The 23,476-nt window shown below is 40.5% G+C and overlaps 1 protein-coding gene across 2 annotated transcripts; it reads left to right on the plus strand.

The window, feature by feature from the left end:
• Window positions 1-23,092, plus strand: UNC93A (unc-93 homolog A). 2 transcript variants are annotated; one of them, XM_058835931.1, is made up of 9 exons: window positions 1-212; window positions 3,409-3,590; window positions 4,439-4,668; window positions 7,699-7,824; window positions 10,209-10,426; window positions 11,547-11,682; window positions 13,255-13,386; window positions 22,362-22,460; window positions 23,035-23,092. In XM_058835931.1, the coding sequence occupies exons 1-8, from the start codon at window positions 126-128 to the stop codon at window positions 22,418-22,420; spliced, it is 1,170 nt and encodes a 389-aa protein (XP_058691914.1). In that variant the 5' UTR covers window positions 1-125; the 3' UTR covers window positions 22,421-22,460; window positions 23,035-23,092. The 2 variants fall into 2 exon arrangements, with proteins under 2 accessions (XP_058691914.1, XP_058691913.1); XM_058835930.1 differs by lacking the exons at window positions 22,362-22,460; window positions 23,035-23,092 and adding an exon at window positions 17,744-18,209.
• Window positions 23,093-23,476: the final 384 nt, after the last annotated feature.

A 23,476-nucleotide genomic window follows, 5' to 3' on the forward strand; every position in this document is an offset into this window, starting at 1 on the left:
CAAACACAGAAAAAAGTGACCTTTTCCAACAAGGCATAAGCTGTTTTTCTCCAACCCAAGTCATCCTGTGGAATAATTGGATCAGCTTTGCCCACTGGCAGACCTTTTGTCTTCTATGAATCAACATGGAAAGGAATCTTAAGAATGTTTTGGTCATTTCTTTTGGATTTTTACTACTTTTTACTGCTTACTCAGGACTCCAGAGTCTGCAGGTAAGAGGGGCATCTCCCTTTGGTTGTCAGGACAGTTGGTCTGGAAGGGCATCAGGCTAACTGGTAGTGTGAAACACATCAGTCTTTCCATGGTCTCTGTGAAGGAGGCATGCACAGTATTTTTTGTGAGATGGGTTAGGACATTGACTTGCTGCAGGTTAATATTCTTCACCCAGATCCACAGCATTTACTAAATATTTTTTTCCAGTATTTCTCAAATAGCTCGCATACTTGTGTCATGCTACTATTTCAGATCCACAAAAGTTATTTCAATGGAAACAGAAAACAAAATTAACCTGAGATGACTTTTCTCAAGAGAAGATATTGCCAAATGGAAAACAAATTCAGTTTCTGGAAAGGATTTGTTTTCAATATTTCTAAATTGCTATGATTTTATAGTAATTATTATTGTACAACAATGTAAAATAATTAAAAATTATGCCTAAACTAAATAAAATAATTTACTAAATAAAACTAATAATATAATTACTAATAAAACTAAAACTAATATAAACTAAATAAAATATTTTACACTTAAATTAAATAATTTAAGTGTAAAATAGTACAGTAATTTCAAGGATCATGATATAATAGTAAAAAATATTATTTTTTAATAAGGCAGTTGAGGCTTTACTGGCATTAGCATCCTAAAACATAGTAGCAGAGATGGGTTTCTAGAATTGAATACTCAGGTTACCATTAGAGCTCACTTGTTTTTATCCAAAATAAAAGACTGAGGGTTACTCTTGCTGTCTGTGAATTCTTATGAGTAGATAAACTATCAACTGGATTGAATTTTCCAACTGGAGTGGGAATCTGTATTCCTTAAAGGTGGAAATTGATATATAACATGATGAACTTGTTTTTAATAATGAGGGGTTGACCTCATTTCAGGAAGAAGTGCCTCCTTCTGCACATCTCCTCTCCTTGAACAGCTTTTCTTTGCTGGCATTGTCAGATTCTGAACTCAGGGCTGTTGTGCAAAAATAGTCCCAAAACTGGATGGAGATATTATGAGTTGGAGAGACTAATGAGGCAGGAGAAGATAAACCCCAGAAGCTGCAAGTCAGTCCCACCATCTGAAACAGTTGGTTCGAGCATGGTGCTAATAACACCAAGGTTGTGGGTTCAGTGCCCATACAGGCTATTTACTTAAGAGTTGGACTTGATCACCCTGTGGGTCCCTTTCAAATCACAATATTTTGTGAATCTGTGAACCTGTAAGTACTGGAATGCTAAAAATAATTCATTTCAATATTCCACTACCCAGACTCACACCCCACTAAAAGACAAACAAATAAACAAACAAATAAACAAACAAATAAACTAACTAACTAACTAACTAACTAACTAACAAAAAACCGAGACAGTAAAAATCATGTGATTTTGGAAGCCTGGCTTCTAATTTTTGGAAGCTCTAGCTGACAAAATCAGGCATGTGATATTTCAAAAATAAGACCTTTGAGATCAGGAAGCCTCTTTTCCTGTTTACAAAACAACTATTCCAATTCTATAACACCTTGGCACTGCTCTTACAGAGACTGTCCTGGTACCTGGTTGTCTCCAAGCATGCTGCATGACTGCCACTATGGCCCTGCATGGCCAGACTGCACAGCCACTGCAGGCTTAGAAAGTGGTTCCATGAAGACACCAACAGCTTCATTCCTTTACAACGCTCTCCAGTGCCACCCCCTCAGCATCCAGTCCCCCTTCCAAAATCATACTGAATCATACCACCTATCAATCAAAACAGTCATGAAAACATTGCTAAGTAGCATGGAGTTGCAGAATGATTTGGTTGGAAAGGACCTTAAAGGTCATCTCATTCCAACCCTCTGCCATGGGCAAGGACACGCTCTACTAGACCAGGTTGCTCAAAGCCCATCCAGCTTGGGCTTGAATATTTCCAGGGATGGAGTATCCGCAGATTGTCTGGACAACCTGTCCCAATGCCTCACCACCCTCACAATAAAGATTATCTTACTTATATCTACCCTAAATCTCTCTTTTAGTTTAAAACTGTTGCCCTTTCTTGGCCTATCACTAGACTTGTGAAAAGTCACATCCTGAGTTTTTAATGTCCGCTTTGAGTACTGTAAGGCTGAAATGAGGTCTTCTCTTCTCCTGGCTGAACAATCCAAACTCTCTCAGCTAGTCTAGGAGAGGTGGTCCATCCCTCCTGATCATCTTCATAGCCCTCCTCTCCAACTTGTCTATGTCCTTCTTGTGCCAGGGGTCCCAGAACTGGACTCAGTGCTTCAGATGGAGTCTTACCAGAGCAGAGTAGAGGGGGAGAATCACTTCCCTTGCCCTGCTGGTCACACTTATTTTGATGCAGCCCAGGGTGCAGCTGGCCTTCTGGGCTGCGAGCTCTTGTCATATTATTGCTCTTGTCCAGCTTTCATGCACAGAATTCTCACGTCCTCCCCTGTAAGGCTACTCTCAGTGAGTTCTTCTCATGGAGAAGAACTGTACTCATGTCTGGGATTGCCCTGACCCAGATGTAGCACCTTGAATTTGGACTTGTTGAACCTCATTATGTTTGCATGGACCCATTTTTCAAGCTTGCCCAGGTCTCCCAAATTGATCTTCTCATTTCAACTTTCAGAGCATCATGACAAGAGAAGTATTTTGAGCATAAACCTGGTTAGATCAGTAAAATGTTATTCCTTCTTTGTGAAAATGTGGGTGAATCAATTTCTTCCAACTACCAAGGGCCTCTGTGAGCCTATTAGGAAGGATATTTGGACCTTGGCCTCTGAAAATCTTAGAAATTTTCAGACTTGTAGTTTAAAACAAAGACTCTCCCACTATTGCTATGCCAGCCCTTGTAATACAGATCTGAGAATATTCCTGCCTGAGACAACAAATGAAGGCCAAGAAAAGAGATTACCTTTCATTCAAATTGCTTTCAAAGAGAAACTCAAACAAATAGCATCAAATAATCTAAAGAAGGATTTACCAAAGCTTTGAATAGGACCAACTCTCACTTGATTTTGTATCAGGTTTTCATAAATGGTCTATCATTTTGAGGAAAATTCCAAGTCCATAATCAGGCTGTTTTGGGGAAATGAGACAGTAATACCCAGCCCCAGATGCTGTGTCTCTCTGTTTCTGCCCAAAATCACTCTCTGTACACCACAGTAATATGTACCTCTGATGAAATTTGCCTCAATCGCTGTTTTTGTCCCTGCAGAGCAGCCTCAATGCAGAAGAAGGCCTGGGCGTTGCTTCCCTAAGTGTTCTGTTTGCTGCACTCACCTTATCATCCATGTTCCTCCCCCCAATCATCATCAAGAAGCTGGGCTGCAAGTGGACCATTGTGATCTCTATGTGCGGCTACATCGCCTACTCCTTAGGGAACTTCTATGCTAGCTGGTACGATTAAAATACTTTAACCCTCTCTGTTGTGTTCAAACAAAATAAGGGCAAAGTTCTGTCGTCTTTTTCTTCTCCATTCCTACTGTCTTTGTTGCAGAGTAGAAAGTTGGATGCAAAAGTTTCTACTTGTCACAAATCAAGATAAATAAATTCTGTATTAGGTGGACCAGAGAGATGAAAATGTGTAGAGTCAGAATGAATACATCCATATACATCCATCCACCCACCTGGAGCTGCTTCTCTAACTCATGTTTGTAGCAGAGATTCCTCTTTGGGGAATGGGGGGGGGGGGGGGGGGGGGAGGGGGGGAAATCAGATGTTTGTTTTTAAAGTAAAAAGACTTTTAGGGCTGTTTGTGAAAATGTTGAAGGGAAGACTATCTTCCAGCCAGTATCTCTGGGAGAAGAGGAGCGCAGGAGAAGGTTAACTCCTGCCTAGCCCTTCCTGAAGGTGGATGAACAACTTCTGCTCTCCAGTGACAAGGGTTGCAACTCTGTGGAGGAAAGTTGTCAATATCTGTCTTCTAAAGTGCACATGCAATTCTCAGTTATAAGAAGTTAAGGCACACGAGCACAGACCTAGCCAGCCTGGCCTGGTCTGTGCTTGTGTGCCTTAACTTCTTATAACTGAGAAGTTTAGGGTGTGCAAGCAAATGCAGAGCTGCATTTGCTTGCACACCCTAAACTTCACAAGGCTGGCCTTTTCTTGATTCTGTGTAACAGATTTATTGTGTTATAAAAAGGATAAATCTATTTCTTTGATGTCTATTTTTGCTGCTGGATCTTTGGGCAAATGATTCTTATGCTAATGGTAAGAACTGTGCTAAATAAAGTGTTCTTTGGCAGGTACACACTCATCCCTGCCTCTGTGATCCTGGGCACAGGAGGAGCACCACTGTGGTCTGCCAAATGCACTTACCTCACTATTGCTGGCACTTTGTATGCTGAGAAAGCAGGAAAAAATGCAAAAGACATTATCAACCAATATTTTGGGGTCTTCTTTCTCGTGTTTCAGACTTCCGGCGTCTGGGGAAATCTTATCTCAGCCTTGATACTTGACCAATCTTCCAACAAAGGTAAAATATATTTAAAATTTTGGCACTTCTTTCTATAAACATTAACTAGTTCTGGATAGATAAGAGGTAAATTTCTGCAGCTGAGCTTTCATAGTCAGTGGAAACAGGCACTTGAGATGAGAGTTAGACCATCTGAGGATAGATGCCTGAAATAGATGAGATAAATTTCTCTATGAAAGTGTCGATTTTCTATCAAAAATCAGCCATAAAGAGGCAAATAGCTAAAAAATAGAACTCTATTGAGTTCTGTTTGAATTCTACCCCTGTATTTCAAAGCATAGATGGTTTGCAGGCATTGCAAGGCTGCAGGCATTGGCAGTCCTCCACATCTGACTTCTACTAAAAGTGGTTTAAAACAAAAGGCAAAATATTAAAGCAACCCTTTTGCAAAGCTTGTTGTACTGGGTTAGTTTGCTGTTAAGCATTCAAGGTGAGTCAGACTGCTTGCTGGTGCTTGCTGAAAATGAGGGCTCTACAGAACTGTCAAGAAGAAGTAGCAGTTGCTGTTGGCAGGAGCCTGCGTGCCAGGGCTCCTCTGCTGTGTTTCAGGCTCAGACAGCAGATGCCAATGTAGCTTGAAGAAATCACTCAGCAGCAGTGCCCTCATTTCCCATGCATGTAATTGGTGTCAGTTTTAAAATGGTGGTTGTGAAGATAGATTAATATTTGGGTGCCACCTTAGAGATTCAAAATGCTGTGGTGTCTTACCATTGCAGTCTCCTGTACATTCCTCATCCTGTCAAAATCAAAACAGGGCTGTTCTCCAGACATGGAGAGAGCTTTCTATATACAGTGCTACTATAAGTAGCAAGAAGCTACCTCTTTCCTGTCTCAGTTAAGCAGTATGTCCTCTGAAGAATTCTCAAATAGCTGCTAGGTTAAAGCTAAGTATCAGGAAGTTGGCATAAGGTTTTAATTTTTGGATTTATGGCAAAGTAGTTGTCGCAAGGTGTGATACCTATGCAGAATCATGCTTCCTTTAAACCTAAGTAACTATAGGTGAAGCACCATTAAAGCAGAATGCTGGAAGACCCTTTCAAGTGAAGTGGAGCTCTGCTGACCTGATCCCAGAGCCACATGGTATCTCAGGAGGGACTGTCTGCTCTGATGTCACTTGCAGGGCAGAGACAGTGGTGCAGCTGTGGGGTCTGCACCAGCTGCAACCATTTGACTCTGCCTCACAGCACACACAATTTTAACAAGAGGAATAAAACACTATTTTTTTGGTCTTGTAAATCCCTTCCTAGTTTTACTTTTGAGGATGTTCCTCCAAATTGTAGACATTTTTTTAACTTATTGCATAGAATTTCAGAAAATGCTGTGTTCCTGTGAATGGTGCTCAAAGCCAGAGGCATCTTCACTGCAGTGATGAGCAGTTATAACATGAGTTCCTCTACTGTGCCTTCTCAGTGAGACACGGCTTTAATCCAGAGGAAATTTCTTTGCTGGGGTGAGGGGGTAAGAATCTCCAGTCATGTGATTATTTTCCTCTCCTCTGAGACTTGTGCCAAGGCATCTATTCATATTTTCATGTACTTAAAATGAATTATTTCACTGAGCAGTTGGAAAGATATAGCATGTATCTGCTCAAATTCAAAATGCATAAAATTCAGATGTAGCTACTCTTGACGTATTGCCTGCATCATTGCATCCAGACACAGCAAGGCAAAGTTACACCATATGATAATACCATACCTGAAGACAGTAATCAGTGTAAATGATGAGAGTCATCCTTCCTCACTCAACAATATCACAAGTTTTAATTCAAGAGAAACAGTGCAAACCCTGCCTTGCAGCCTGTGTATGACTAATTGCATGTGCAGCTTCATCTTCAGATGATGTAGGAACCAATAAAAAACTTGTTTTACACACTTCCACACTTCACTCATGTGACTCACCTTTTGCAAGTGGTAATTTTGCTGGAGGTCTGTTTGTCCATTTTTTGCTAAAGGCCTGTAGTAGTAGCCAGTGACTATTATAAGGTAATGATTTTCTTTACATTACTGCATTTTATCTTATGTTGAACCTCAAGTTGTTTATGAAGCTGGTTAGACAGCTGATTCACATCACAGCTGCTTTGATTGGAAGCAATGAGGAAAACCACACTAAAAGTAGTTATGCAATCACCTTAATTGAAAAATTACAGATCAACTCTCCTTTAAGGAATCAGCCAAGGTACAGCTGTGTTGCCCTTTATTGTGCTTGGACCAGAGACAAATTCTGCAGTGAGAACATGAAAAATATTGTGTGGGGTTTAGGTCATCCTCCTCCAGTAGACAGTTTATCCAGGATTGCTGTTTGGGTAGGCATTTATTCTTTACCAAGAGGGTACTGGAGGGAGTGGGCACAGTGTGCTGGTGACGGTGTGTGTAAGTACATGTGTGTTTGTGGCTTTGACATATGCCCTACACAGCAATGATAGGACTGCACAAAGAAAAAGTCTTACTCCAAATACTGCTGAACTGTTGGTTTCAAGCGTTCTCAGGAAGTTAAAATAGCAGTATGTAAAATAATAAAGTCAGGAAAAGCAGGCTGCATGGAACTCACATATCTTACATTGCAATACTGAGTAATCATAATTTGAATTTATAAAAACACCGAAAAGATGTCTTGAGGTGGTTTCTGTTCCTATAACATATACAGAAATTATCTGGAGAAGGAAAATGTGGGATGGCTCTAAGAACTGAAGTCCATCAGTCCATTGCTGGTGTAAACTTAGGGACCTATCTCATGAAGAATTATGATTAAGAGATAAAAATATATACTCAAATTGAGCTTGGATTCAGATTTCACCTTCCAACTTTAGTCCCTGCCCTCATGTAACCATTAATTCAGTGTTCAGTCTCTCTTTTGTTTCTCTTAAACCAAATTTTTGTGTGTTAAACTGGGATTCTGAAGTTAAATATCTCTAATCAGGAAAGGCTTGAAACCAGGACCAATGGCTAAGAACTGGATTCCTTATATCCTTACACATAGTGTGGAATTGCCTGATCTCTTCATTGACCTGCCTTTGTTTTGGTTCTTAACTAGTGGAGATCACAGAAGAAGACCTGAAATGCTGTGGAGCATTCAACTGCCTGACTGGTACCACTAACTCCACTGAGTCAGCAAGACCCTCCAACTCCTTAATCTACACATTGGTAGGGATCTATACTGGTGAGTAATCCACACAATCTTTAATCAGTATCACTGATGGAGAGCCTAGTACTAGTGGAATCTAGCAGGGCTTTGCAGATTAAGTTTCTGACTTTCTCCTTCAATCCAATTTGCCAAAGGTAAATAAGATATGTGAGAGCTATAAACAACTACTGCCTAAATAGTTCTAACACTTTATGCCAGAGCTGTATCATTTTTATCTAAAGGAGAAAGTTATTCATTATATTTTTCACCTGGAATAAAGCTGAAGCCCAGTGTGGTGACCCAAATTCAGCCAGGCAAATTGGAATATTTCCCATTTAGTAACTACAGCTGCTATAGACCTTCCTTGCACAAGGCTAGAAAAGAATTAAATACAGGGAAGATGATGCCATTAAAAGAAAAAAAATATATGTGCAAGGATTCACTGAGTGAGGAAAGTTCCAAAAAGTATCCCACTGGAAAGAAGTTATTCTCTGGATAAAGAAAAGTATCCAGTAAGGCAATGTGCACCTCAGCTCTGTCAAAACATCTTTGCAGTCTCTGAACATAGATGTACTCTCTGTGCTGATACAGGAGCACAGAATTTGCCATACACTCCAACAGAATGTATGTGACCCAGCAGAGCCAGGTCTCAGTGCACAGGGGCATTGCAGAAAAGCCTTCCTCTGCCCCCATCCTCCATTCCTAATTGGTGGGAAAGTGTAAAAAATATCCCCCCACTCTCCTCCCAGAATGTACTGGAGCTGATGGCTTTCTGCTAAAGGCATGTTGTCTGTAAAGTTTAAATTTAAATTTGACGACTAACATATACAGCACTCCCTTAGGCTCTGTGCATGCAGAGTGAATGCAACCCTGCTTCCTCCTGACCCTGCGTCAGTGGGGTTTCCTTCTTTTAAGCTCTTAATGCAAGAGATGTCTTTTCTTACCTCAGGGGAAAGTAAATGGGTAAATATTTCGTTCACAGACATTTTTTAAATGTGTCCTCTCTATTTGGTGGCTGAATACTTATTTTTCCCAGTTTGTGTGGAAACAGTAATAGATAACAGTTCTGCTGTTTTGCTGTCTCAAGGACTGCGAATATTTCTACTTATGTTCATGCCAACCACTATTAAGACATGCCATTATCTCCTATAATTGCTCTTGATTCATTTAATGTATTTTTTATATATATTTTTTCTGGAAATGTGGATGTCCTCTTCTCACCCATTTAAGTAAAGCAATTAGTCCATAAGTACTAATAAACACTCTGGCAGAACCAATAATTACTTGAATCACAAAGGATTTACAGCTTAGCCACAGTGGGGAACCAGGACACTGGAGAAATTCTACGAGACATGGATGAAAAATAATAAGCAATAAAAAAAATGAGGCAATTTATTGTTAATCTGCTGATGTATTTGGATATTAAAAGTTCACAATAGAGATAATATCCATACAAATAACACAGGAGCACATTAAACAAGCCAAGTGGATGGAAAGAGGTGCCTGGTTCTCATCTTACTCTGAACTGTACTTCCTTCCATGGATGGAATTCTAGTCTGCATAAGTGAGGAAACATTATCGTGCCCTGCATCTAAAATGATGCAATCAGTTGTGAATCTATGGCTGTCTCATGTATATTGTGAGACACAGTTATCTTCTTGATAACATGAAAAAAATTGTTTTGATTCACCACACAGGCAACAAATCTAGACTGATACGTGCATGATAATTTTCTGATTAAACACTCTATATATTTTTATATACTTTTATATGCTGCTTCTCCGAGGAAATTATGGGTTTAAAGCTATAGCTTCCATCTTTTCAAGTTAGCTAGAGCTGCTCCCTATCATCTTCAAAACAGCACATATTCCATACCCAAAGCATGGTTCTGAGCCAAAAAAAGAAAAAAAAGACACAACATATACTGGGTTTCAAGACAGCATTTATTTTTCTTTCCATGTATTTGAAAGAAGAGCCCTGCTAGCCATGAAGACCTTGGCACTGGAAGTGAATACTCCTCTCTCTTGTTGATTTAAAGGCTCCTGATAGCTCCCGAGGGAACTGTTTGTGGCCGGCTCCCATCCCCGTGCCCCGGAGTGCCCTGGAAGGGTGAGCTGTCACCCTCAGCGGCCGTGCAGCTGGCCCGGCGGCTGTCACAACAGACCAGCCACAGCTAAGCTGAGGGGATTTGCCAGTGCACAGCTGTATGCAGAAGATGTGAATGTAGATCAGGCCTCCTTGTTTATACAGAAATGGCCTCTACACTGAAGCGGAATCAGAGGCAGCTGCCAAAATATCCCACAGAGAGCTAAGCACCAAGTCAGAACAATAACAGCAGCAAGCGACTTCCCATCATTCTTTCAGCATTCCTCAGTTTTCCATTAACTTTTTGTTTTGGTTTTTTTTTTTTTTTTTTGCAGCTTGCGGTGTGCTAGCTGTGTTGCTGGTTACTATATTTCTGGACCAGATCCAATCTGACCAAGTAGAGACTGAGAAAGAAAAACTAGAAGCACCATCCTTTTGGTCTACTTTCCTAGCGACTTTCCGGCATCTTAAAGATAAAAGACAGTGTCTTCTAATCCCTCTGACAATGTACAGTGGGTTTGAACAGGCATTTCTTACTGGTGACTACTCCAAGGTATGGATGTAAATGAAAATGTATTTCTGTCTGATTTTTTTTGTGCCGCTGTATCTCACTATTGAATATTTACTTGTCAAATGAAGATGTTCTTAATGATGATTTGTGGACTGCAAAATTACTGCTTACTTCTACGTGAATGAACTGAGTGACATCTTCAAACAGCAGTAAATATGTCCCTTGGAACAGCCTCAAAAAGAATGCAGTAGAGTGCTTAACTCACCAGTGGAGCCCACAGCAGAGAGCTACAGGTTCAAACTCTTCACCTCGTTGTAAATAACAAACTGGGAATAAAGCCAGAAGTCAGGAAAGCTTTCATATCTTCCTTCCTCTTCTGGTTTCCCTAGAGCTTGTATAAATGCAAGTCAGCACACATTCCACATATTTTATTTTGACAACTTTTACAGTAAGAGGGCAAGTCCTCAATGTGGCTGGCTGAAAGCCCTCACAGTCACTACTGCAACAGGTCCGGACCCTGACAGATTGAAATTGTTAAAACCACCTCTGCTCCTCCAGTTTCTCAACAAACCTAGATACACAGCAGGTATGTTCTCCAGGCATTTGTTGAGAAAGCCTCATAAGAAAGAGGACAACCTTCCCAAGCCGTTTCTTCCAAGCTTAAGGCTTTCAAACCTTGCATATAAATCAGATGGAAGGGTGCACTTGTTGCTCTGTTGGAATGGATTGAAAAGGGCACTCCATGGCAACCTCCACTTGTTATACGCTGTTATAGAAGACGTCCTCTTCATTTTTTGGGAGCAGCTCTGTCATGACCATAGTGTCAATTGCCAATTTTCATCTCCTGGGCTATGATGGGAAGGGCAGAAGACTCCTAATGCTGCTTTCAGGAGTTTTATTTGTAGCAAGCAGTGCTCAGAATTGTTCTGCTTATTATCCCTCTGCTTGCATGGCATCAGTCTGGTTGGGAACAGGGGTAGGAAAGCTGCTGCTGAAGGCCAGCTATGTCAATGCACCAGGGACTTATCGGCAAACTCTCTAGCCATGCTGTTTTTATCTCATCCATGTTGGTTATTTACCAAACACTCAGGGTAAAATGCTTGAATTTTAGCTGTGTATTTTTATCAAAGAAAATGTGGCACCACTATACCTTCTCTTCCAGGTATATATGACCTGTGCCCTGGGGATACAGTACGTTGGCTATATGATGATCTGCTTTGCAGGTGTAAATTCCCTCTGCTCCCTGCTCTTTGGAAAGATCTCTCAGTTCACGGGTAGAAAACTTCTATTTGCATTAGGTATGTAAAGGTTTCTTGAACGACTGATCACCACATGTAATCAGATCCACTGCTCCCCCCTTTGCATGTACAGAGGGATAGCTTGCTGTCAGCTATCAATTACAACCAAAGTCAATCTAGAGGCAGACTTCACAAACTTCATTCATAAGAAGAGGCAGCTCAGCTCACAGTTAAGAACTCTATTGCTGTCTTTGCCTTACATCACTTTGCTGGTGATGTAAGTTCAGCCTGCTTTTGAGGGCTCTATCTATGCAGGAGGTGCCCTATAGCTTTGATGTTTATAGCTCTGATGCAGCCAGTGACAAATCATCTTGCAATGCAGATGTTGAGACTTGCACTATCATAAGAAGGATTTCTCCACTGGGCTGAGACCTCCTCACACTTATGGAGTGAATGCAAATCACTGTTGACCTGAGTCTCAGGAAATTACAAACTTGGAAATTTGAGTGAAATTTCAGGAAACTTTTTAAAGGTTGGCCTGCTGTCCTTTTTGCTACTAGTTCTATAGGGAGAAAAATAGAAGAGAATCATGTGTCAGGCTAAAATAACTTAAGCGCTTGTGTACGGGACAGTAATTTACATGTTGCCTTGAGAAAAGATTTGCATATTTAAGGACATCTCCCTTTCCAAAGAACATTGTTCCAATGAGCAACAGAGTAATGGAGGCACAAAATAAATACCAAGAAATATTTCTCTTGTGCCCCTGTGTGCATTATGCATACTGAACTAGACTAATACCTTATTTCCTCTATGCAATAACTTATACTATTAGAAACATCACTGAATAGATCAATATGCATCAAGACATTACAGACATTCTCCACAGGAAATTTTAAACCTGGACAAAGAGGAAGAAATTTAGAGTGCTTTCTGTTACAGTCACTAGCTCAAAGATTCTTCTGTCTGTTCTAGGTGTGTGTCTCAGCCTATAAAACTCAGATTTAAAAAAAACAGAAACAAAAACCAAAACAACCTAATAGTAGCAATAAACAAATAAATCTCTCCCCAAACTGCAGTGTTAGAAATGGAAGACCTGAACTTCTCAATTCTGTTTAGTGGTCTTTGTACTCAGCCTGTGAATATGCACCTGCAGGGGGAAGAATCTGTGACTCATTTAAAAACCACCTTTTAAAACAGAGACCCCAAAGCCACCAGATCCTCTAGAAATCCTTAATTGTCCCCTCTAGCCCTAAATGGAAACCTCATTTAAGGCAAGGAGCGCAGAAGGGTGTTTGGTCCCCCTTCCCACATGCCTCACATGGCGACTGCAAGCCTTTCAGAAGCTCCTTCTCAGTAGTTCGTGTCCTTTGTGCTAACAATCGTATCAGCACTGAGCATCTCTCAGCTCAGGACACTGCTCAGAATCATGAATTAGACACTGTCAAAAGCCTGCATTGTTTGTATTTCATGTGATATCAACTCAGTCAGTGCAAAGCTCAATGAACCAGAAAGACTTTAAGATTGCCTTGTGCTTTTGTTGGGGGGTAGAATAAATAAGTGTTATCTACCACAATCTGTCCTAATTATAATTGCATCTTTATTTCTCTTCTTTATTTCTTTCTAAATCAACAGCCGCAGCTTTGAACACAGGCTGTATAATAACACTACTGCTGTGGAAACCTCATCCCAAGCAGCTTGCTGTATTTTTTGTCATCCCTGCTCTTTGGGGCGTATCTGATGCTGTTTGGCAAACACAAACTAATGGTAAGTCTTGGTGACAATGAAATGTATTCTGTCGAGATATAAAAGTCTGCATGTTTGCATCTATGAAACAATGCTGCATAACAATGATAATGGTTTTAAGACAGCATCTAAAAGAAATATGTTAACTCATTGGAAAGCAGAAGAAATAGAACAAGTTGGGAGTAAGAATGCAAAATACTCACTGAACCAAAATTTCCAAGATGAAGAGAGAAGAATACTGCAGAAGATTATTCAGGTATTTGGGTATTCAGGATAAATATTCTGGAGGACTATTTCAAAGTAATTTAGAAACTAAGAAGAACTTTACATTTAGTCTGTCTTTAGCATAAAGGAGAGCACTCTGGATAAAAATTAACTCAAAGCTCAACAACAAAAGAAGAAAAAATTTGTGTGTTAGGTTATTGGAAAAAATGTGTAGGAGAAAACCACAGAAATATTATACAGCCAAGTGACTTCATACAGTTCTGATTTACTCTATTTCAAAACTCATAATCCAGTGTGATAAGGCATAAGTAGGCAATAAAAAGGAGCAAGGTCATGGTGCACTTCTGCTTGAAGGCAGACTAAAAACTAGAGCTCTTTAGCCTGGACAAGAGGTAAGTATGGAAAGTAGTCATTAAGATAATTAATTGTATGGAGAAGGTGACTTGAAATTCACTATATCTCATAATAACAGGACTAGTGGCACCAGATAGTTACCAGGCAGAAGTCTTTATAGGAATCAAAATGAATAGTATTTCTCACACAATGCATAAGCAAAGTATGGAATTCATTGCCAAAAATTTGAGCTGGAATTACATCACATCATTACAAAATCACTTCAGGGGAAGGTGCTCCTCTGGGCACACATCAGGTTATGCATCTTGGCCTTCCTTTCTCTGATCCCTTTGGTTGTCTAAGGAGTTTAGAAGACTTCACTCACTAGATAAAGTGTCCTGTTCCTCCTGGAGAGCCAGATGGAAAGCATTGTAGTCCATTGCCTCCTCGAGTGATCTCCTTTCAAGCACATGTAGAGTCCCTGCCTCTACACACAAGGGAGTGGTCAGCCAGCATCCTTCTCTGCCCCTCCAGCAGCTCCAGCTCATATCCCCTAGAGCAGAGCTAGTGCATATATCAGGGAACACCCTCTCATCATCTCACATCCTTACCCAGAGGCTTGTGCCTCAGGTAAAAATTTAAAATCAGTGTTCTTGATAATACTCAGGGTCATGGAAGGAGAACATCAAAGAGGATTTGCTCTCTCTTAAGTCAAGCTATTCATTCATTTCCTGCTTCTTCAGCCACAGTCTTTCTGACTGCTCTGCTTCCTAACACTCTTGAGAACTGTAGCCTAGTCTTTCACTGGAATAAAGGACCTGTCCTTTGTCCTGCTTCTATCTTAGCCAGAAAACCTTGTCCTCGGACACTGTGCTTCTTTCAGAATCACAGTGGGGTTAGGGCTGGAAAGGACTTCTGGACTTCAAACCCCTTGCTCAAGCAGGGCCACCCAGCCACTTACTCAGGACCATGTCCAGGGAGCCTGGATATTTTCCACAGAGGGAGACTCCACACCCTCTCTGGGCAACCTGTGACAGTGCTCAGTCACCCTCATAGTAAAAAAAAAATTCCCGATGCTGAGAGGAAACCTCCTGTATTTCAGTTTATGCCCATCGCCTCTTGCCCACTTTTCTTGGACACCACTGAAAAGAGCTGGGATTTGTACCCTCTCTTCTAGGATTTACATACATTTGAGGTGTCCCTGAGGAGCGTGTTTCCTCAGTAAGGTCCCTGCATGACAAAAATGCACCTGAGACCTGCATTAGGGGAAAAAGGGGTAAGCACAGAGGAATTAAGTATTGGAGAAGGTGGCTAGGGAGTGACTGTAATTTCTAAATCCCCAGAGGAGGCAAAGACAGTGGACAGTACTTTATGCTTACTTGATGGTGAGTGAACTCTGCAGCTATGTGACAGGATCATCCTCTGTTTACAGCCCTCTGTCCAGTCATCTGCATTCTCAGATTCCTGTGAGATACTTGTGAAAATTTCACATTTGGAAAGACACCCAAATGTTCTTCTTCCTTGCATAGTGTCTCTTTTTGGTTTGTACCTTACTCAACTGTTTCACAGATCTCATTTGTAAGATAATACAAAGTTCTCTTTGTCACATTGTCACAGTGAAACATCAAGTGATGACATGAAACATTAATAGAGAGGTGCAGTGACATTACCCCATAGTGCTGCATCCCAGAATAGGATCTTCAGCTTGACATACCCACATAGGACTAATTGTCTTCTCCCCTTCAAAAGCTTCATATAGATATACATCACATGAGAACTTCCTGGCATCAAAGACTATGAGGTGAGATAAGACCTCCAAAATAACACTGGTTTACAAAATCTGTGTTCCTTCCTTTGCTAATCTCCCATGAATGCTGCTTGGGCCTCAGTAGATTAACCAGTGAATACATAAATGGCACAGTGCCACATACTTAAGGCATTCTTTGGTTTGCTTTGTGCTCCTGTGGATATTTAATACTCGAGTACCCCCTAGAGGATATGTAGGCTCACAGTAGATGTGCCACTTCATCTTAAAAAGTTTTCCTGACATGTTTGTGTTCATGTGTGGATGCTCTCACTTATTTCCAGTGAAAGCTACTTCATTTCAGAGCGTGTTGTGCTCTTTCTTATCTAACTTGAGCACAGATGCTGATATTATGCACTGACAAAAATTGCACCTGGGGCAAAACAACAGGGGCATAATAATTGTGTAGCACAGAACTATCAGGTGGACTACAGTAAAACCAAGATCTTTCCAGGCTGATTTGTGTCTTTAGAAAGGATATAAATGAGTCTAAAGAGTTTATAAACCTGGACTCAAATAATTTCCAGCAGTCCTATTATATACTCATGCCTACAAGTACCAGGGGAGCGAGTAGGAAAACAGGCAGTGGCAAAGAACCAGGATAATTTCCATGGAATTGAACTGCAAAATTTCAGAGCTAGCAGCCTCTCCACTCACTCAGTCCAGCAGGTGGTCCTGCTGAAGCTCATCCAGGCAATTTGCTTCAAGATGGCAAACCTGTACCAGCTGAAAACCAGAATCTTTAGACATAGAACTAACATGGCCTCAGAAACCTTCCTATATTAAACTTTCCTCACTAATATCTTTCCAGGAGATAACACTGGGCATATCAGGTAATTAGTATGAACAACTTGCACTTGTTCATTTATTAGGCAAATCTATGAAGGTCTATTATATCTACACTCCACTCAGACAGTTTAATGAACTAAGTATATCTTGTGATGCACCTGTCCAGATTTCCATCATGTCTGAATTGAAACAGTTCAGCCAATGTCCTCTTGCAGTCATCAGGACACATAAGCTTTTTCATACAGAAGAAGTCTCCCCCTACTTAACAAAAATGAAGGGGTAGTTGAGTCTACTCAGATTTTTAGAGAACTTTGCATTCCTCTTTGTCTTTTGGCTGAATGTACATATTTCAAACAGATGTGTTGTTCTACAAGTGGATGAAAACAGTCAAAGTTCTTGATATTCTTCTTTCCTCTGTGCATACCACATCTGAATCAGAGTAAATACCCTGTTCTTTATCACTGCTGGTGCTAGCTCAGCACCCAGAGGAAAGCAAGCTCTCTCCCTTTTCCCTGTGTGCTTCACTAGCCAGACCTGGAGGCTGGAATCTCTCCCTGGATCCCAGCTGTGTGTGTGCAACTGACTTAACTCATTGGGAGCTTCCCACTGAACACAACTGCATTAGGATGATCAGTTGAACTGAGTCTCTGTGTCAAGTAAGTTTTCCAGTTGCTGCCTGGAAGTTCTGTATGCATCAAGGATATTCTATTTGCTAACCCATCCAGGAGCTGAAAATTTGAAAACCTGGTTGATTCAGAGAGACATATCTTATCTGCATACTAAATCTGAGCCCATGATGTGAAAGCCAGTAAGGATTTGGTATGAGCTTCTCCATAGTTATACATGGAGACTCTATGATGTCAAGGCCTCCCTTTTCTCCTTACCTGTTCATCAGTGCAAAACCCTCCATTTTTGTAACTAATAGCTTGAAAAAAGAAGTCCTGCCATCTTATTTCAATAAATCACATCCTTTCTTCCTCACATTTTTGTTCCCTTTTTCTCTGGTGTTCTCTATTTTGTCATGTTTGTTATGTTATTTCACTTGTTACAATTCACAGAAGCACAACAATTTTTTAAGGCAAGGCTTGTATTTTCCTTTCTCTGACATTTATGAGGGAATGTCTGTCTTTCCCATTGTGCTCTATTTATTCCCTTTGCAGAAAATATGTGGTTGCAGATTTAATCTTCACAAGACATGTCTTTCCTTCCTTTCTTCCTTCCTTCCAGCAATCTATGGCATTTTATTTGAGAAAAACAAGGAGGCTGCCTTTGCGAATTACCGTCTCTGGGAATCAGTTGGATTTGTCATCGCCTTCGCTTACAGCAACCTGTTGCAAGCCTACGTCAAAATGTACATTTTACTGTCTGTGCTTGTGCTGTCCATGGTGACCTATGGAGCAGTGGAATACCTCGAGGCTAAGAGCTCCCCCAGGACACCTACTGCTGCCAAGAAGGAAAATGGAAAATCCCCCTCTCAGGAAACACACATGTAATCCAACAGGGTAAGAGGGATGGAGGCAAAGCAAACTGACCAGCCCTTTACAGGCACATCTCCAAGGGCGTTCCAGTGTGTACCGTTTCCTGGATGGTAAAGGAACAGATTTCAAGGCTGTTATAAGTCAAATGTCTTAGGAATAAAAACCTCCTGTGAGATCTCACCTTTATAAGGGAAGATTAGCTGTTTACCGTTTAATTTACCATTTCATGCAGATGACAAACTAATAAATAAAGTCTTAATAAATGTAAACAAGATTCCTAAAGTCCTCATCTTTTTGTTTCTGTGGATAAGACTTAGTACAGCTTTACAATCAAACCACACGCAGAATGAAGAAAGCAACTGGGGTTGCTCAGTTGATTGCAGAAAACACACATCATTTCATGGAACAATTAATTATAAAGATTTATGTTGTTTTTATGCTGCATTCTTTAACACCTGCTGTAAATAACATCAGCCTATGGACTGGTTATATCTGCAGTTCATATCTGCACACCACAGGATCAACTAACCACTGAGTCCACCAACTTGCCTTAGGTCAGCAGACAGCTGTCAATCTGCCCATGTCATCCCTCTATCCCAGCACTCTTTTGATTTTCCTGTCTCCAGTTTTTCTGTCACCTCTTACAGCAACTTCATCCTAAAAGAGATGCCTTTTACAAGAAAAAATACTTCAGTGATTATGACCTTGCCCCATATCTCCATCCAGGGACAGAGCTGTTTTCAAGATAAGCAGTCAGGCCGTGGGGAACCTCGCCATGAGAAGAGAACAGGTGACAGTGCAAGTCACAGAGAGATAGGGAGAAAAGGAGGAAGGGCTTATACTTTAATAAGTTCTTGAGACCTACACGTAACCTGCAGTGGCTCATATCTTTTCAACTTCTCTTTAGTTTTACCCATATTGTTTCTAGATATGTATTTTCGTGGTTTTATTGCAAAGAGAAGAGTGTTACAGTACACTTACTGTGCAGTGTCCCTGCATCTTAACGAGAGAGCACTGCACAGACCTCATGTTTATTACTGGTAATGACCCTATTCAGATTCTCTATGTGAGGCCAACAGCACCAAAGGAATTGCAGACAATTGCTCTTCATGTCCAAGATTAGGGCTGCTTCTGGAAATAAATTACATATAAGTTATATGTAAGTAATCTACATAAGTTGTTGCCTGCCATGGAGGTAACACTTGAAACTACTTCCTCCCAGATACTAACCACAGCAGGAGGATGAGGCACCACTCGGTGTGACAGCAATAACACAATTTGTGTGACAAAAATCCCCAAATTTTTAGGTCTTTCAAATAACAACAAACTTCATGCTACTTTACTGTCTTTCTTACATTTCTTCTTCCTAACCATCTGGGCCCCCCTTCAGACTTCACTAGTGTTGATTCAGGGCTTTTCACATGATGAGATTTTTCCAGGTCTCATAAAATAAAGTAAAACTCATTATGTTCTGTAGCAAAGAAAGTGACAGGTGGGCTCCCTGATAGGTGCAGCTTTCTCTTGCACCTTTGCCCTGTCAGCTCAAAGACATGCTGTTGAACTCTCTGTTGGAAATACAAATGGCAAAACTATTGTGGCTGAGGAATGTTGACAGCCTCCTATCTGCCCAGCATGCACAGATGGATATTCTAGACTGCTGCTGATTTTCACCCCACACTGCTTCCATCTCATAGAGAAGCATAGCATTGTGTTTCATTGCATCTCTGAATCCTCCTCTGATTCTCTTTTACAAAGTGATGTTCAATGGCAAGTGAAGCAAAGAGGGCTTCTGAGGTCAGCATCATGATGAAAAACTTGCCTGTGTGAATGTAATAACTTTGTAACAACTCAACACAGAAGTCAGGATCCTACTACATGAGACTCTCTACAACCTCAGAGCAAAAAAGATGACCCCAACCTAGACCCTATACAGCTTTTTTTAAATGTAGTTTCTCTTTCTACTCCTGTACTGAGTCTGGCTGAGATGGAGTTAATTTTTATTTTCTTTGTAGCAGTCCATATGGTACTGTGTTTTAGATTTTTATAACTAAAACAGTGTTGCTAACACACCAGTGTTTTGGCTATTGCTGAATAGTGCTTGCAGAACATCCAGGCTTTCTCTTTTTCTCCACTCTTCCCCCTCAGTGAGTAGGTTGCAGGTGCCTACGAAACTGGGAGGTGGCAAAACCAGGACAGCTGACACAGAGTGATGAAGGGATATCCCATGCCACATGAAAGCCATGCTCAGCAATAAAAGTTTGGGGCAAAGGAGAAGGAAAAAGGTGTTCTGACCTTGTTGAGTGCCTCAGTATCACTGACATTGAATCAGCACAGGAGATAGGACATTGTGGCCTGTGGTTTGAGGAGCTGGTTCTCACTCTTGATTTTTCACAGGACTTTATGTAGTCATTTCCTGAATGACAACTCTTCCATTGCACAGGGACCATGAGGAAAAACTCTGTCACTTTGGGAATGAAAGCTACAGCTACAGGCGGCAATGCAATGAACGTGTTTTTGCTTGGGACAGGATGACTATAAAGGTACTCATCAGTCCTGGACATGATTTAAATGAAAGTTGCCACTTACATTGTTGTGCATGGACAATACACAGTTATAAAACTGATTTTTTTTATTTTTTTTTTATTTTTTTTAAAAATTTATTGTAAAGGCTGTAGGGATTTTGCTACATAATATGTAAAAAATATTTAGGCAGAAGTTCAGCTAGGAACATATATTCACTGAAATGCAAGAAAAAAATGGTAGTTGAGGTTGCTGTGGCATGAGACATCTGCTCTTTCATGGCCAAGAAAGACTTCACAATTGCTTCAGGCTAGCAGGCAGCAAATAGCACAGGTCTGTCTGCTGAGGCCGCAACCAGCAGCAGGGTGCAGGCAGACTCATCCTGCGTCACCGCATGTTTCACTACCAGACAAGCTCTTACCTCACCCCCAAAACCAGCGTTCATTTTGCAGTGAAACAATAGCTTTTACCAGTCTGAGTGCCTGAGGTTAACAAGAGCAGGTGTAGCCATCTCAATGGACCCTGGCTTTGGGGCTTGAAGCGGTAGCCAGATGAATCCGTCCCCAGTCATGTGCCTGAAACCTTCAAGAGCTCTGAGTCAGGCAGTGGGTAATAAGCCTATTGATGTTTTTCTGCTGAATGCCATGTGTTCCATGGTGCCACAGAAGATGGCATCCTGCTCTCCTCACAGGGAAAGCCAGGTTTGATGGGGCATTGAACAGCTTGGGCTAGCAGGAGGTGCCTATGGGCTAGCTGCCTATGAAAAACTGGTTAGAACTAGATGGTCTTTAGGGTTCCTTCCAACCCATACCATTCTGGTTCTGTGGTTCTAAGGTCTCTGCTTCTGGGTGCTGATTGGCAGCAGCAGTACTTGGGTGTTAAACTCGAGTAGAGACATCTGTGGTAGTTTTTGCATTGTGGAAGAATGTCTGCAAACTCACAGGTGGGTTACAAGTTATTAAGGAATGGGCTGAACATAGAACCTACTGGAAATAAAATCTGGTCAAGAGATGAGGGTTCATCTGGGCACAGATTTATAAATAGTAAAGTGAATTAAATTTATCCTCATTCATTTAGACCAATGCCTAATCCTAGAGTTAGTGCGTCATAATTGTACTTCAAGAGCTTCTGTTCATATGTGATATGACTTTCTCAAAACTGGATAGGTGTTCTTTGTTAGTTAAAGTGGTTTAATTTAATTTAAAGTAGTTGCATTTAATTATCTGGTAAATGAAGCAGACATTTGTTATATCTAGGTTTGCTGAGCCAATTTCCTGTAAATTGGCATTCCCTGAATGTCGAAGTTGAATTTCATTCCCTGAATGCCAGAGGTATGAAAGAAGTTCATTAATACAAGGTGATATGAACAAACCACCAAAAAATGCTTCATTGTTCAGACATTATTAACAGCTTAATTTATGATTACCTAGTGGAGACTGTGATGGCACAGTTTACCACACACTGGCTGCATGCTCAGTAGCAGAAACACTGCTGATAACATTGTTGAGCAGTGCAGAAAAGACGAAGATAACTGCAGTCTGTAAGGTGACTCATCCAAATTCTTACCATGGCTGTATTCTACTATGTAATTTTTTTCTTAATTTAATAATCCTTGCCCCAGGATTTGAACCAGCTACTCTAAATCTAATTTAGTTTGGTATGGTTGAGTTTCTTGGTGTGTTTGTCTTTTTGTTTTTCTGGTTGATTGGTTGTTTGCTTGTTGTTTGTTGCTCTCTTTTTTCTTTTCATTTGACATAGTCCTGTTTAATAAACAGACAAAGAAAAGAATTCCTAGGAAAGAAAGTGGAAGCAAAGATAACCGTAATTTTCTGGGATCACCACATTAGGTTTGTGGGCAACCTCAGCAGCAAGCCCCCAAATTTCTGGGCCTGAAAAGAATGACTGACTGCAACAGGAAGGCTACTTTCCCCTTCATGGTATTTTATGTAAGTCCTATTACACCACGACCATACTTCAGCAACTGCTTACCATGTTTATCTCCTGTTCCCTATAAACCTCTCACTCAAGGAAAGCTCCCACTAAGGATAATTCAACTTCAGTCTGTCTCTCATCTATAAAAGCATTCCCAGAAATAATCCCAGTGCACTTTAGATCTTGCTGCCTCCCTTCCAATGCCACTTTAAACCTGAGATGGAAGGTTACTGAGGATCTAATTGTAGAACATCACTAAATATATTCATATACCTGTTACTATTGGAATATAGAATTACATACCACTTTGCAATATAGAAAGTAGTTTACAGAAGTTCAAATTTTGGCCACAGTCTCAGCTGCTAATGATGCCTAAAGTCTCTTTCCAATAGGAGCCTTATTCCTCACATCTTGGACTAAAGCTTGCTTCAATCCCTTCTTTTTTTAGGCAGCAATTCCCTCACTATGGAATGTAAGATAGTCCAGGACTATTTTTAATCCACACACTACAGGGCAAAGAATTCACAGGAAAGGAAGTCCTGTGGTAAAGTAATCATATACTTCTAACCCCATTGTCCTGCTTCCCAGCCTTCCTGAAAAACCTCCTGGACACTTCTGTATGCATTGGACAGCTATGACATAGGTACATCGTAGGAGAGAGCCACAAATGCAAGAGTGGAGAGAGAAAAATGTTTTTTCTTCCTGAAGGATTTTAATTTTTTTTTCCCACATTCAAATAAAGTGATGAGAATCGTGAACTATTCTGTGACTTGTGAAACTTTTGAATTATGTTAATTTACATTTGACAACGCTGAAGCATTTCATTTCACATTTGGGCTTTTAGTTTTAAAACTAAATTGGCATTTTAAAAAAGTCTTCTTGAACCATTGTCTCTTAAAAAATTAAAAGAGGATATTCTGACACTTTCAAAACAAGACGATTAAAATTAAATAAAAGCTATCAAAAGATTACATTTGTTCTCTGGAAAAAAAGTCTGCCATTTCAATAAATGGTATTTATTCCACAGAAA

This window comes from Poecile atricapillus, chromosome 3 (genome assembly GCF_030490865.1).
Source record: "Poecile atricapillus isolate bPoeAtr1 chromosome 3, bPoeAtr1.hap1, whole genome shotgun sequence".
NCBI classification, from domain to species: Eukaryota; Metazoa; Chordata; class Aves; order Passeriformes; family Paridae; genus Poecile; species Poecile atricapillus.

Coding starts and splice junctions, on each gene's coding strand:
- UNC93A (XM_058835930.1), top strand. CDS start 126: ATGGAAAGGAATCTTAAGAATGTTTTGGTCATTTCTTTTGGATTTTTA. Junction 3,591..4,438: donor GGGAACTTCTATGCTAGCTG/GTACGATTAAAA, acceptor GTTCTTTGGCAG/GTACACACTCATCCCTGCCT. Junction 13,387..17,743: donor TTGGCAAACACAAACTAATG/GTAAGTCTTGGT, acceptor CCTTCCTTCCAG/CAATCTATGGCATTTTATTT.